Source organism: Cherax quadricarinatus, unplaced genomic scaffold (assembly GCF_038502225.1).
Source record: "Cherax quadricarinatus isolate ZL_2023a unplaced genomic scaffold, ASM3850222v1 Contig143, whole genome shotgun sequence".
Classification (NCBI taxonomy): domain Eukaryota; kingdom Metazoa; phylum Arthropoda; class Malacostraca; order Decapoda; family Parastacidae; genus Cherax; species Cherax quadricarinatus.
The window spans coordinates 44311-60000 of NW_027195169.1; the positions used below are offsets into that span (position 1 = coordinate 44311).

General features: G+C 37.4%; 1 protein-coding gene across 1 annotated transcript in view; it reads left to right on the top strand.

The window, feature by feature from the left end:
• Nucleotides 1-15690, top strand: part of LOC128697137 (uncharacterized) — a 65871-nt gene that overhangs the window by 40286 nt on the left and 9895 nt on the right. Inside the window, exons 4-7 of the mRNA XM_070080093.1 lie at nt 3503-3645; nt 5076-5232; nt 13817-14293; nt 15059-15234. Coding sequence (XP_069936194.1) covers nt 3503-3645; nt 5076-5232; nt 13817-14293; nt 15059-15234 — 953 coding nt within the window. The remainder of the gene's footprint in view (nt 1-3502; nt 3646-5075; nt 5233-13816; nt 14294-15058; nt 15235-15690) is intronic.

The following is a 15690-nucleotide window of genomic DNA, read 5'->3' on the forward strand; positions in this document are numbered from 1 at the left end:
TCCCTAGTCACCCTGGAGGGCACCTACTGTGTCAGTTCCCTAGTCACCCTGGAGGGCACCTACTGTGTCAGTTCCCTAGTCACCCTGGAGGGCACCTACTGTGTCAGTCCCTAGTCACCCTGGAGGGCACCTACTGTGTCAGTCCCCTAGTCACCCTGGAGGGCAACTACTGTGTCAGTCCCTAGTCACCCTGGAGGGCACCTACTGTGTCAGTCCCCTAGTCACCCTGGAGGGCACCTACTGTGTCAGTTCCCTAGTCACCCTGGAGGGCACCTACTGTGTCAGTTCCTTAGTCACCCTGGAGGGCACCTACTGTGTCAGTTCCCTAGTCACCCTGGAGGGCACCTGCTGTGTCAGTTCCCTAGTCACCCTGGAGGGCACCTACTGTGTCAGTCCCCTAGTCACCCTGGAGGGCACCTACTGTGTCAGTTCCCTAGTCACCCTGGAGGGCACCTACTGTGTCAGTTCCCTAGTCACCCTGGAGGGCACCTACTGTGTCAGTCCCCTAGTCACCCTGGAGGGCACCTACTGTGTCAGTTCCCTAGTCACCCTGGAGGGCACCTACTGTGTCAGTTCCCTAGTCACCCTGGAGGGCACCTACTGTGTCAGTTCCCTAGTCACCCTGGAGGGCACCTACTGTGTCAGTTCCCTAGTCACCCTGGAGGGCACCTACTGCGTGAGTCCCCTAGTCACCCTGGAGGGCACCTACTGTGTCAGTCCCCTAGTCACCCTGGAGGGCACCTACTGTGTCAGTCCCCTAGTCACCCTGGAGGGCACCTACTGTGTCAGTTCCCTAGTCACCCTGGAGGGCACCTACTGTGTCAGTTCCCTAGTCACGCTGGAGGGCACCTACTGTGTCAGTTCCCTAGTCACCCTGGAGGGCACCTACTGTGTCAGTCCCCTAGTCACCCTGGAGGGCACCTACTGTGTCAATCCCCTAGTCACCCTGGAGGGCACCTACTATGTCAGTCCCCTAGTCACCCTGGAGGGCACCTACTGTGTCAGTTCCCTAGTCACCCTGGAGGGCACCTACTGTGTCAGTTCCCTAGTCACCCTGGAGTGCACCTACTGTGTCAGTCCCTAGTCACCCTGTAGGGCACCTACTGTGTCAGTCCCCTAGTCACCCAGGAGGGCACCTACTGTGTCAGTCCCCTAGTCACCCTGGAGGGCACCTACTCTGTCAGTTCCCTAGTCACCCTGGAGGGCACCTACTGTGTCAGTCCCCTAGTCACCCTGGAGGGCACCTACTGTGTCTGTTCCCTAGTCACCCTGGAGGGCACCTACTGTGTCAGTTCCCTAGTCACCCTGGAGGGCACCTACTGTGTCAGTCCCCTAGTCACCCTGGAGGGCACCTACTGTGTCAGTTCCCTAGTCACCGTGGAGGGCACCTACTGTGTCAGTTCCCTAATCACCCTGGAGGGCACCTACTGTGTCAGTCCCCTAGTCACCCTGGAGGGCACCTACTGTGTCAGTCCCCTAGTCACCCTGGAGGGCACCTACTGTGTCAGTCCCCTAGTCACCCTGGAGGGCACCTACTGTGTCAGTCCCTAGTCACCCTGGAGGGAACCTACTGTGTCAGTCCCTTAGTCAGTATGGAGGGCACCTACTGTGTCAGTCCCCTAGTCACCCTGGAGGGCACCTACTGTGTCAGTCCCCTAGTCACCCTGGAGGGCACCTACTGTATCAGTCCCCTAGTCACCCTGGAGGACGCCTACTGTGTCAGTCCCCTAGTCACCCTGTAAGGGACCTACTGTGTCAGTCCCTAGTCACCCTGGAGGGCACCTACTGTGTCAGTCCCCTAGTCACCCTGGAGGGCACCTACTGTGTCAGTCTCCTAGTCACCCTGGAGGGCACCTACTGTGTCAGTCCCTAGTCACCCTGGAGGGCACCTACTGTGTTAGTCCCCTAGTCACCCTGGAGGGCACCTACTGTGTCAGTCCCCTAGTCACCCTGGAGGGCACCTACTGTGTCAGTCCCCTAGTCACCCTGGAGGGCACCTACTGTGTCAGTTCCCTAGTCACCCTGGAGGGCACCTACTGTGTCAGTCCCCTAGTCACCCTGGAGGGCACCTACTGTGTCAGTCCCCTAGTCACCCTGGAGGGCACCTACTGTGTCAGTCCCCTAGTCACCCTGGAGGGCACCTACTGTGTCAGTCCCCTAGTCACCCTGGAGGGCACCTACTGTGTCAGTCCCCTAGTCACCCTGGAGTGCACCTACTGTGTCAGTCCCCTAGTCACCCTGGAGGGCACCTACTGTGTCAGTCCCCTAGTCACCCTGGAGGGCACCTACTGTGTCATTCCCCTAGTCACCCTGGAGGGCACCTACTGTGTCAGTCCCCTAGTCACCCTGGAGGGCACCTACTGTGTCAGTCCCCTAGTCACCCTGGAGGGCACCTGCTGTGTCAGTCCCCTAGTCACCCTGGAGGGCACCTACTGTGTCAGTCCCCTAGTCACTTTGGAGGGCACCTACTGTGTCAGTCCCCTGGTCACCCTGGAGGGCACCTACTGTGTCAGTCCCCTAGTCACCCTGGAGGGCACCTACTGTGTCAGTTCCCTAGTCACCCTGGAGGGCACCTACTGTGTTAGTCCCCTAGTCACCCTGGAGGGCACCTACTGTGTCAGTCCCCTAGTCACCCTGGAGGGCACCTACTGTGTCAGTCCCCTAGTCACCCTGGAGGGCACCTACTGTGTCAGTCCCTAGTCACCCTGGAGGGCACCTACTGTGTCAGTCCCCTAGTCACCCTGGAGGGCACCTACTGTGTCAGTCCCCAGTAGTAGTAGTAGCAGTAGTAGTAGTGGTAGTAGTAGTAGTAGTAGTAGTGGTGGTAATAGTAATAGTATTGGTAGTAGTGGTAGTACTAGTAGTGATATATATATATATATATATATATATATATATATATATATATATATATATATATATATATATATATATATATATATATATATATATATAAATATATATATATATATATATAAATATATATATATATATATATATAAATATATATATATATATATATATATATATATATATATATATATATAAATATATATATATATATATATATATTATATATATATATATATATATATATATATATATATATATATATATATATATATATATATATATATATATATATATATATATATATAGCAGAACTGTGGCTTGGCCAGGACTCGATCCTGCGTTCCCATGCCCAGCTCTGTATGAACTGATCAAAGTACTCATGTCTCTGTCCACTGGACCACCATCCTTAAACACCTGGCGCCCAGCAGTACTGAGCATGTTATCCCAGATATTCATGGTCGTGGAGTTTCAGACATTATATATAAATATATATATATATATATATATATATATATATATATATATATATATATATATATATATATATATATATATATATATTCTTGAATTGTGGTGAAGAAGTGACATGACGCCTTAATGACACTTGTGTAGTAGATAGGTTTTAAATTCTTCGTTGTCTATCTCTCAGACGTTCCGGAGGCGACGCTGCTGGTGGAGGGAGGTCGTAGGAGTGCTGGAGGAGGGAGGGAGGTGATGGAGGGCAAGAGTGTTAGCTTCCTGTGTTCTGTCAGAGCTGACCCTCCAGCTTATAACATTACCTGGCTCCATAATGTAAGTGTACCAAACTGTGTACCTGGCTCCATAATGTAAGTGTACCAAGACTGTTTACCTGGCTCCATAATGTAAGTGTACCAAACTGTGTACCTGGCTCCTTAATGTAAGTGTACCAAGACTGTGTACCTGGCTCCATAATGTAAATGTACCAAGACTGTGTACCTGGCTCCATAATGTAAGTGTACCAAGACTGTGTACCTGGCTCCATAATGTAAGTGTACCAAGACTGTGTACCTGGCTCCATAATGTAAGCGTACCAAACTGTGTACCTGGCTCCATAATGTAAGTGTACCAAGGCTGTACCTGGCTCCATAATGTAAGTGTACCAAGACTGTGTACCTGGCTCCATATTGTAAGTGTACCAAGACTGTGTACCTGGCTTCATAATGTAAGTGTACCAAGACTGTGTACCTGGCTTCATAATGTAAGTGTGCCAAGACTGTGTACCTGGCTTCATATTGTAAGTGTGCCAAGACTGTGTACCTGGCTCCATAATGTAAGTGTGCCAAGACTGTGTACCTGGCTCCATAATGTAAGTGTGCCAAGACTGTGTACCTGGCTTCATAATGTAAGTGTACCAAGACTGTGTACCTGGCTTCATAATGTAAGTGTACCAAGACTGTGTACCTGGCTTCATAATGTAAGTGTACCAAGACTGTGTACCTGGCTTCATAATGTAAGTGTACCAAGACTGTGTACCTGGCTTCATAATGTAAGTGTACCAAGACTGTGTACCTGGCTTCATAATGTAAGTGTACCAAGACTGTGTACCTGGCTCCATAAGGTAAGTGTACCAAGGCTGTGTACCTGGCTTCTTAATGTAAGTGTACCAAGACTGTGTACCTGGCTTCATAATGTAAGTGTACCAAGACTGTGTACCTGGCTTCATAATGTAAGTGTACCAAGACTGTGTACCTGGCTCCATAAGGTAAGTGTACCAAGGCTGTGTACCTGGCTTCATAATGTAAGTGTACCAAGACTGTGTACCTGGCTCCATAAGGTAAGTGTACCAAGACTGTGTACCTGGCTCCATAAGGTAAGTGTACCAAGGCTGTGTACCTGGCTTCTTAATGTAAGTGTACCAAGGCTGTGTACCTGGCTTCATAATGTAAGTGTACCAAGACTGTGTACCTGGCTTCATAATGTAAGTGTACCAAGACTGTGTACCTGGCTCCATAAGGTAAGTGTACCAAGGCTGTGTACCTGGCTTCTTAATGTAAGTGTACCAAGACTGTGTACCTGGCTTCATAATGTAAGTGTACCAAGACTGTGTACCTGGCTCCATAAGGTAAGTGTACCAAGGCTGTGTACCTGGCTTCATAATGTAAGTGTACCAAGACTGTATACCTGGCTTCATAATGTAAGTGTACCAAGACTGTGTAATTGTGGATCCTCATTTATGTTAATTGGTAATTGTGGTTCCCCAGGGTCGTGTGGTGGTGGTCGGAGGTCGTCTCTGGCGTCGGGATAACGCGTCGCTGGTGGTGACGCCGGTACGTCGAGGAGACGCTGGTTTATATACCTGTCTGGCGTCTAACACCGAGGGTGATGGTCACTCCAATGCTGTGTTGCTGCGTGTGGCACGTATGTCTTACTATCATGGTTACTATCATAGTTACTATCATGGTTACTATCATAGTTACTATCATGGTTACTATCATAGTTACTATCATAGTTACTATCATGGTTACTATCATGGTTACTATCATGGTTACTATCATGGTTACTATCATAGTTACTATCATAGTTACTATCATGGTTACTATCATAGTTACTATCATGGTTACTATCATAGTTACTATCATGGTTACTATCATGGTTACTATCATAGTTACTATCATGGTTATTATCATGGTTACTATCATGGTTACTATCATGGTTACTATCATAGTTACTATCATGGTTACTATCATGGTTACTATCATAGTTACTATCATGGTTACTATCATAGTTACTATCGTAGTGTTACTATCATAGTTACTATCGTAGTGTTACTATCATAGTTACTATCATAGTTACTATCATAGTGTTAATATCATAGTTGCTATCATAGTTACTATCATAGTTACTGTCATAGTTACTATCATAGTTACTATCATAGTTACTATCATAGTTACTATCATAGTGTTACTATCATAGTTACTATCATAGTTACTATCATAGTTACTATCATAGTTACTATCATAGTTACTATCATAGTGTTACTATCATAGTTACTATCATAGTTACTATCGTAGTGTTACTATCATAGTTACTATCATAGTTACTATCATAGTTACTATCGTAGTGTTACTATCATAGTTACTATCATAGTTACTATCATAGTTACTATCGTAGTGTTACTATCATAGTTACTATCATAGTTACTATCATAGTTACTATCGTAGTGTTACTATCATAGTTACTATCATAGTTACTATCATAGTGTTAATATCATAGTTACTATCATAGTTACTATCATAGTGTTAATATCATAGTTACTATCATAGTTACTATCATAGTGTTAATATCATAGTTACTATCATAGTTACTATCATAGTGTTACTATCATAGTTACTATCATAGTTACTATCATAGTTACTATCGTAGTGTTACTATCATAGTTACTATCATAGTGTTACTATCATAGTTGCTATCATAGTTACTATCATAGTGTTAATATCATAGTTACTATCATAGTTACTATCATAGTTACTATCATAGTTACTATCATAGTGTTAATATCATAGTTACTATCATAGTTACTATCATAGTGTTACTATCATAGTGTTACTATCATAGTTACTATCATAGTTACTATCATAGTTACTATCATAGTTACTATCATAGTTACTATCGTAGTGTTACTATCATAGTTACTATCATAGTTACTATCATAGTGTTAATATCATAGTTACTATCATAGTTACTATCATAGTTACTATCATAGTTACTATCATAGTGTTAATATCATAGTTACTATCATAGTTACTATCATAGTGTTACTATCATAGTGTTACTATCATAGTTACTATCATAGTTACTATCATAGTTACTATCATAGTTACTATCATAGTTACTATCGTAGTGTTACTATCATAGTTACTATCATAGTTACTATCATAGTGTTACTATCATAGTTACTATCATAGTTACTATCATAGTTACTATCATAGTGTTACTATCATAGTGTTACTATCATAGTTACTATCATAGTTACTATCATAGTTACTATCATAGTTACTATCATAGTGTTAATATCATAGTTGCTATCATAGTTACTATCATAGTTACTATCATAGTTACTATCATAGTGTTAATATCATAGTTACTATCATAGTTACTATCATAGTTACTATCATAGTTACTATCATAGTGTTAATATCATAGTTGCTATCATAGTTACTATCATAGTTACTATCATAGTTACTATCATAGTTACTATCATAGTTACTATCATAGTTACTATCATAGTTACTATCATAGTGTTACTATCATAGTTACTATCATAGTTACTATCATAGTTACTATCATAGTTACTATCATAGTTACTATCATAGTTACTATCATAGTTACTATCATAGTGTTAATATCATAGTTGCTATCATAGTTACTATCATAGTTACTATCATAGTTACTATCATAGTTACTATCATAGTTACTATCATAGTTACTATCATAGTGTTACTATCATAGTTACTATCATAGTTACTATCATAGTGTTACTATCATAGTTACTATCGTAGTGTTACTATCATAGTTACTATCATAGTTACTATCATAGTTACTATCGTAGTGTTACTATCATAGTTACTATCATAGTGTTAATATCATAGTTACTATCATAGTTACTATCATAGTGTTAATATCATAGTTACTATCATAGTTACTATCATAGTGTTAATATCATAGTTACTATCATAGTTACTATCATAGTTACTATCATAGTTACTATCATAGTGTTACTATCATAGTTACTATCATAGTTACTATCATAGTTACTATCATAGTTACTATCATAGTTACTATCATAGTTACTATCGTAGTGTTACTATCATAGTTACTATCATAGTTACTATCATAGTTACTATCATAGTTACTATCATAGTGTTAATATCATAGTTACTATCATAGTTACTATCATAGTTACTATCATAGTTACTATCATAGTGTTACTATCATAGTTACTATCATAGTTACTATCATAGTTACTATCATAGTTACTATCATAGTTACTATCATAGTTACTATCGTAGTGTTACTATCATAGTTACTATCATAGTTAATATCATAGTTACTATCATAGTTACTATCATAGTTACTATCATAGTTACTATCATAGTGTTACTATCATAGTTACTATCATAGTTACTATCATAGTTACTATCGTAGTGTTACTATCATAGTTACTATCATAGTTACTATCATAGTTACTATCATAGTTACTATCATAGTGTTACTATCATAGTTACTATCATAGTTACTATCATAGTTACTATCGTAGTGTTACTATCATAGTTACTATCATAGTTACTATCATAGTTACTATCGTAGTGTTACTATCATAGTTACTATCATAGTGTTAATATCATAGTTGCTATCATAGTTACTATCATAGTGTTAATATCATAGTTACTATCATAGTTACTATCATAGTTACTATCATAGTTACTATCATAGTTACTATCATAGTTACTATCATAGTTACTATCATAGTTACTATCATAGTTACTATCATAGTTACTATCATAGTGTTAATATTATAGTTACTATCATAGTTACTATCATAGTGTTAATATCATAGTTACTATCATAGTTACTATCATAGTTACTATCATAGTTACTATCATAGTTACTATCATAGTGTTACTATCATAGTTACTATCATAGTTACTATCATAGTTACTATCATAGTGTTACTATCATAGTTACTATCATAGTTACTATCATAGTGTTACTATCATAGTTACTATCATAGTTACTATCATAGTTACTATCATAGTGTTACTATCATAGTTACTATCATAGTTACTATCATAGTTACTATCATAGTGTTAATATCATAGTTACTATCATAGTTACTATCATAGTTACTATCATAGTTACTATCATAGTTACTATCATAGTGTTAATATCATAGTTACTATCATAGTTACTATCATAGTTACTATCATAGTTACTATCATAGTTACTATCATAGTGTTAATATCATAGTTACTATCATAGTTACTATCATAGTGTTAATATCATAGTTACTATCATAGTTACTATCATAGTTACTATCATAGTTACTATCATCATAGTTACTATCATAGTTACTATCATAGTTACTATCATAGTTACTATCATAGTTACTATCATAGTTACTATCATAGTGTTAATATCATAGTTACTATCATAGTGTTAATATCATAGTTACTATCATAGTTACTATCATAGTGTTAATATCATAGTTACTATCATAGTTACTATCATAGTTACTATCATAGTTACTATCATAGTTACTATCATAGTTACTATCATAGTTACTATCATAGTTACTATCATAGTTACTATCATAGTTACTATCATAGTTACTATCATAGTTACTATCATAGTGTTAATATCATAGTTACTATCATAGTTACTATCATAGTTACTATCATAGTTACTATCATAGTGTTAATATCATAGTTACTATCATAGTTACTATCATAGTGTTAATATCATAGTTGCTATCATAGTTACTATCATAGTTACTATCATAGTGTTACTATCATAGTTACCATCATAGTGTTACTATCATAGTTACTATCATAGTGTTACTATCATAGTTACTATCATAGTGTTACTATCATAGTTACTATCATAGTGTTACTATCATAGTTACTATCATAGTGTTACTATCATAGTTACTATCATAGTGTTAATATCATAGTTGCTATCATAGTTACTATCATAGTTACTATCATAGTGTTACTATCATAGTTACCATCATAGTGTTACTATCATAGTTACTATCATAGTGTTACTATCATAGTTACCATCATAGTGTTACTATCATAGTTACTATCATAGTGTTACTATCATAGTTACTATCATAGTGTTACTATCATAGTTACTATCGTAGTGTTACTATCATAGTTACTATCATAGTGTTACTATCATAGTTACTATCATAGTGTTACTATCATAGTTACTATCATAGTTACTATCGTAGTGTTACTATCATAGTTACTATCATAGTTACTATCATAGTTACTATCGTAGTGTTACTATCATAGTTACTATCATAGTTACTATCGTAGTGTTACTATCATAGTTACTATCGTAGTGTTACTATCATAGTTACTATCATAGTTACTATCATAGTTACTATCGTAGTGTTACTATCATAGTTACTATCATAGTTACTATCATAGTGTTAATATCATAGTTGCTATCATAGTTACTATCATAGTTACTATCATAGTTACTATCATAGTGTTAATATCATAGTTACTATCATAGTGTTACTATCATAGTTACTATCATAGTTACTATCATAGTTACTATCATAGTTACTATCATAGTGTTAATATCATAGTTGCTATCATAGTTACTATCATAGTTACTATCATAGTTACTATCATAGTTACTATCATAGTGTTAATATCATAGTTACTATCATAGTTACTATCATAGTGTTACTATCATAGTTACTATCATAGTTACTATCATAGTTACTATCATAGTGTTAATATCATAGTTACTATCATAGTGTTAATATCATAGTTACTATCATAGTTACTATCATAGTTACTATCATAGTTACTATCATAGTGTTACTATCATAGTTACTATCATAGTTACTATCATAGTGTTACTATCATAGTTACTATCATAGTGTTACTATCATAGTTACTATCATAGTGTTACTATCATAGTTACTATCATAGTTACTATCATAGTGTTACTATCATAGTTACTATCATAGTGTTACTATCATAGTTACTATCATAGTTACTATCATAGTTACTATCATAGTTACTATCATAGTGTTACTATCATAGTTACTATCATAGTTACTATCATAGTGTTACTATCATAGTTACTATCGTAGTGTTACTATCATAGTTACTATCATAGTTACTATCATAGTTACTATCATAGTGTTAATATCATAGTTACTATCATAGTTACTATCATAGTGTTACTATCATAGTTACTATCATAGTTACTATCATAGTGTTAATATCATAGTTACTATCATAGTTACTATCATAGTTACTATCATAGTTACTATCATAGTGTTAATATCATAGTTGCTATCATAGTTACTATCATAGTTACTATCATAGTTACTATCATAGTTACTATCATAGTTACTATCATAGTGTTACTATCATAGTTACTATCATAGTTACTATCATAGTGTTACTATCATAGTTACTATCATAGTGTTACTATCATAGTTACTATCATAGTTACTATCATAGTTACTATCATAGTTACTATCATAGTGTTACTATCATAGTTACTATCATAGTTACTATCATAGTGTTACTATCATAGTTACTATCGTAGTGTTACTATCATAGTTACTATCATAGTTACTATCATAGTTACTATCATAGTGTTAATATCATAGTTACTATCATAGTTACTATCATAGTGTTAATATCATAGTGTTACTATCATAGTTACTATCATAGTTACTATCATAGTGTTAATATCATAGTGTTACTATCATAGTTACTATCATAGTTACTATCATAGTTACTATCATAGTGTTAATATCATAGTTGCTATCATAGTTACTATCATAGTTACTATCATAGTTACTATCATAGTTACTATCATAGTTACTATCATAGTGTTAATATCATAGTTACTATCATAGTTACTATCATAGTGTTACTATCATAGTTACTATCATAGTTACTATCATAGTGTTACTATCATAGTTACTATCGTAGTGTTACTATCATAGTTACTATCATAGTTACTATCATAGTTACTATCATAGTGTTAATATCATAGTTACTATCATAGTTACTATCATAGTGTTACTATCATAGTTACTATCATAGTGTTACTATCATAGTTACTATCATAGTTACTATCATAGTTACTATCATAGTTACTATCATAGTTACTATCATAGTTACTATCATAGTTACTATCATAGTTACTATCATAGTTACTATCATAGTTACTATCATAGTTACTATCATAGTTACTATCATAGTGTTACTATCATAGTTACTATCATAGTTGCTATCATAGTTACTATCATAGTTACTATCATAGTTACTATCATAGTGTTACTATCATAGTTGCTATCATAGTTACTATCATAGTTACTATCGTAGTGTTAATATCATAGTTACTATCATAGTTACTATCATAGTGTTAATATCATAGTTACTATCATAGTTACTATCGTAGTGTTAATATCATAGTTACTATCATAGTTACTATCGTAGTGTTAATATCATAGTTACTATCATAGTTACTATCATAGTGTTAATATCATAGTTACTATCATAGTTACTATCATAGTTACTATCATAGTTACTATCATAGTTACTATCATAGTTACTATCATAGTTACTATCATAGTTACTATCATAGTTACTATCATAGTTACTATCATAGTTACTATCATAGTTACTATCATAGTTACTATCATAGTTACTATCATAGTTACTATCATAGTTACTATCATAGTTACTATCATAGTTACTATCATAGTTACTATCATAGTTGCTATCATAGTTACTATCATAGTTACTATCATAGTTACTATCATAGTGTTACTATCATAGTTACTATCATAGTTACTATCATAGTTACTATCATAGTGTTACTATCATAGTGTTACTATCATAGTTACTATCATAGTGTTAATATCATAGTTACTATCATAGTTACTATCATAGTGTTAATATCATAGTTACTATCATAGTTACTATCATAGTGTTACTATCATAGTTACTATCATAGTTACTATCATAGTGTTACTATCATAGTTACTATCATAGTTACTATCATAGTGTTACTATCATAGTTACTATCATAGTTACTATCATAGTGTTACTATCATAGTTACTATCATAGTTACTATCATAGTGTTACTATCATAGTTACTATCATAGTTACTATCATAGTTACTATCATAGTGTTACTATCATAGTTAATATCATAGTTACTATCATAGTTACTATCATAGTGTTACTATCATAGTTACTATCATAGTTACTATCATAGTGTTACTATCATAGTTACTATCATAGTTACTATCATAGTTACTATCATAGTGTTACTATCATAGTGTTACTATCATAGTGTTACTATCATAGTTACTATCATAGTGTTACTATCATAGTGTTACTATCATAGTGTTACTATCATAGTTACTATCATAGTGTTACTATCATAGTTACTATCATAGTGTTACTATCATAGTTACTATCATAGTTACTATCATAGTTACTATCATAGTTACTATCATAGTGTTACTATCATAGTTACTATCATAGTTACTATCATAGTTACTATCATAGTGTTAATATCATAGTTACTATCATAGTGTTACTATCATAGTTACTATCATAGTGTTACTATCATAGTTACTATCATAGTGTTACTATCATAGTTACTATCATAGTGTTACTATCATAGTTACTATCATAGTTACTATCATAGTTACTATCATAGTTACTATCATAGTGTTACTATCATAGTTACTATCATAGTTACTATCATAGTTACTATCATAGTGTTACTATCATAGTTACTATCATAGTTACTATCATAGTTACTATCATAGTGTTAATATCATAGTTACTATCATAGTTACTATCATAGTGTTAATATCATAGTTACTATCATAGTTACTATCATAGTTACTATCATAGTGTTACTATCATAGTTACTATCATAGTTACTATCATAGTTACTATCATAGTGTTACTATCATAGTTAATATCATAGTTACTATCATAGTTACTATCATAGTGTTACTATCATAGTTACTATCATAGTTACTATCATAGTTACTATCATAGTTACTATCATAGTCTACTATCCTGGTTTATTAGTAGTGAAAGTGGTAGTAGATAGTTGTTGTATTCACCTATTTCACCTATTTTTCGGACATATTTCACGCATTTCACCTATTTTTGCACCTATTTATTTACGTTTGTCACCTATTTTCTCCTGACAGACTCGCCGTACTGCGCAGGTACGCCTCACACTCACCTGGTGGTAGGTTCTAACACCACCTTAAGCCTCACCTGCAAGGTGGAGGCTGTGCCTCAGGAGGTGAACTTCACCTGGAAGGTGTCAGCACCTCCCCTGACCCCCCCAAGGGGTCACAAGGTGAAGGACCCTAGGGGAGGGGTGGTCACGGGGGACTACCGCCCCTTAGGCTTCATTGACCTGACCCCTGGTCACCTAGGTGACCCCTGGGTGGTCACCCCGGCACCTAGGAGCTGGGAGGTGCCGTCACCTGACTCCTGGGAGGAAGTAGGTGAGGAGGAGATGGAAGTAGGTTCCCTGCTACACCACCGCCTGGATCCAGCTTCACCTACACGCTCAGTAGTCACCTTGACACCTACTGCACCTGTCCAGGTGATCTGTTATGCAAGAAACCGGGTAGGACGTACCAGGGTACCTTGTACCTATACCCTCAGTGTTGTAGGTAAGTTATTCGGTCTTTATTGTCAGTTATTATTATTATTATTATTATTATGATTATTATTATTATTATTATTTCGAAATTATCATTATCCATATATAATTTCAGTGTTATTATATGTAAAAGTCATTCTGACGCCCACAGGTCACACCCACACGCCCACACCTCACACACGCCCACACACACCCCCCACGGGTCGCACCCACACGCCCACATCTCACACCCGAACAGGTCACACCCACACGCCCACACCTCACACACCCACAGGTCACACCCACACCTGACTCCCACACGCCCACACCTGACTCCCACACGCCCACACCTCACACCCCCACAGGTCACACGCCCACACCTCACCCGCACGCCCACAGGTCACACCCACACGCCCACACCTCACACGCCCACACCCCCACGGGTCGCACCCACACGCCCACACCTCACACCGCCATAGGTCACACCCATACCTGACACCCACACGCCCACACCTCACAGCCCCACAGGCCACACCCACACCTCACACCCACACGCCCACACCTCACACCTCCACAGGTCACGCCCACACCTCACACCCGCACGCCCACAGGTCACACCCACACGCCCACACCTCACGCCCGCACGCCCACAGGTCACACCCACACGTCACACCTACACGCCCACACCTCACACCCACACGCCCACATCTCACACCCTCACATCACACCCATAGCCCTCATTTCACGCCCTCACGCCCACAATTTACACCCTCACGCCCACAATTCACGCCCACAGAGCCGCCAGTACCGCTGAGGGACTGCAACGTAACGATGGTGGGCGAAACGCAGCTGATGGTGAAATGTGACGCCCACACCCACAGTTCCCACGCCCACGAGGATGGGTCCCACGCCCACTCGCCCAGTGCTAGCTTTGTACTCTCTCCTGAAGCAAGTGCCCGAGCCAACCTCGAGGTAAGTAGGTACTGGTGGTAGTTAGGTACTGGTGGTAGGTTCTGATGGTAGGTACTGGTGGTAGTTAGGTACTGATGGGTAGTTAAGTACTGGTGGGTAGTTAAGTACTGGTGGGTAGTTAGATACTGGTGGTAGGTACTGGTGGTAATTAGGTACTGATGGTACTTAGGTACTGATGGTACTTAGGTACTGATGGTACTGATGGGTAGTTAGATACTGGTGGTAATTAGGTACGGGTGCGTAGTCAGGTACCAGAGGGTAGCCAGGTACCACTAGTAGTCAGGTACCAGTAGTCAGGTGGTAACAGTGGTAACCAGGTACCACTAGTAGTCACCAGTAGTTAGGTACCAAATGGTTAGTTTCAAGACCTTTACATACTGTCAGATATAAAATATAAGTTATTAGTTATCAGTAGTTATCAGTTAGTTATTAGTTATCAGTAGTTATCAGTTAGTT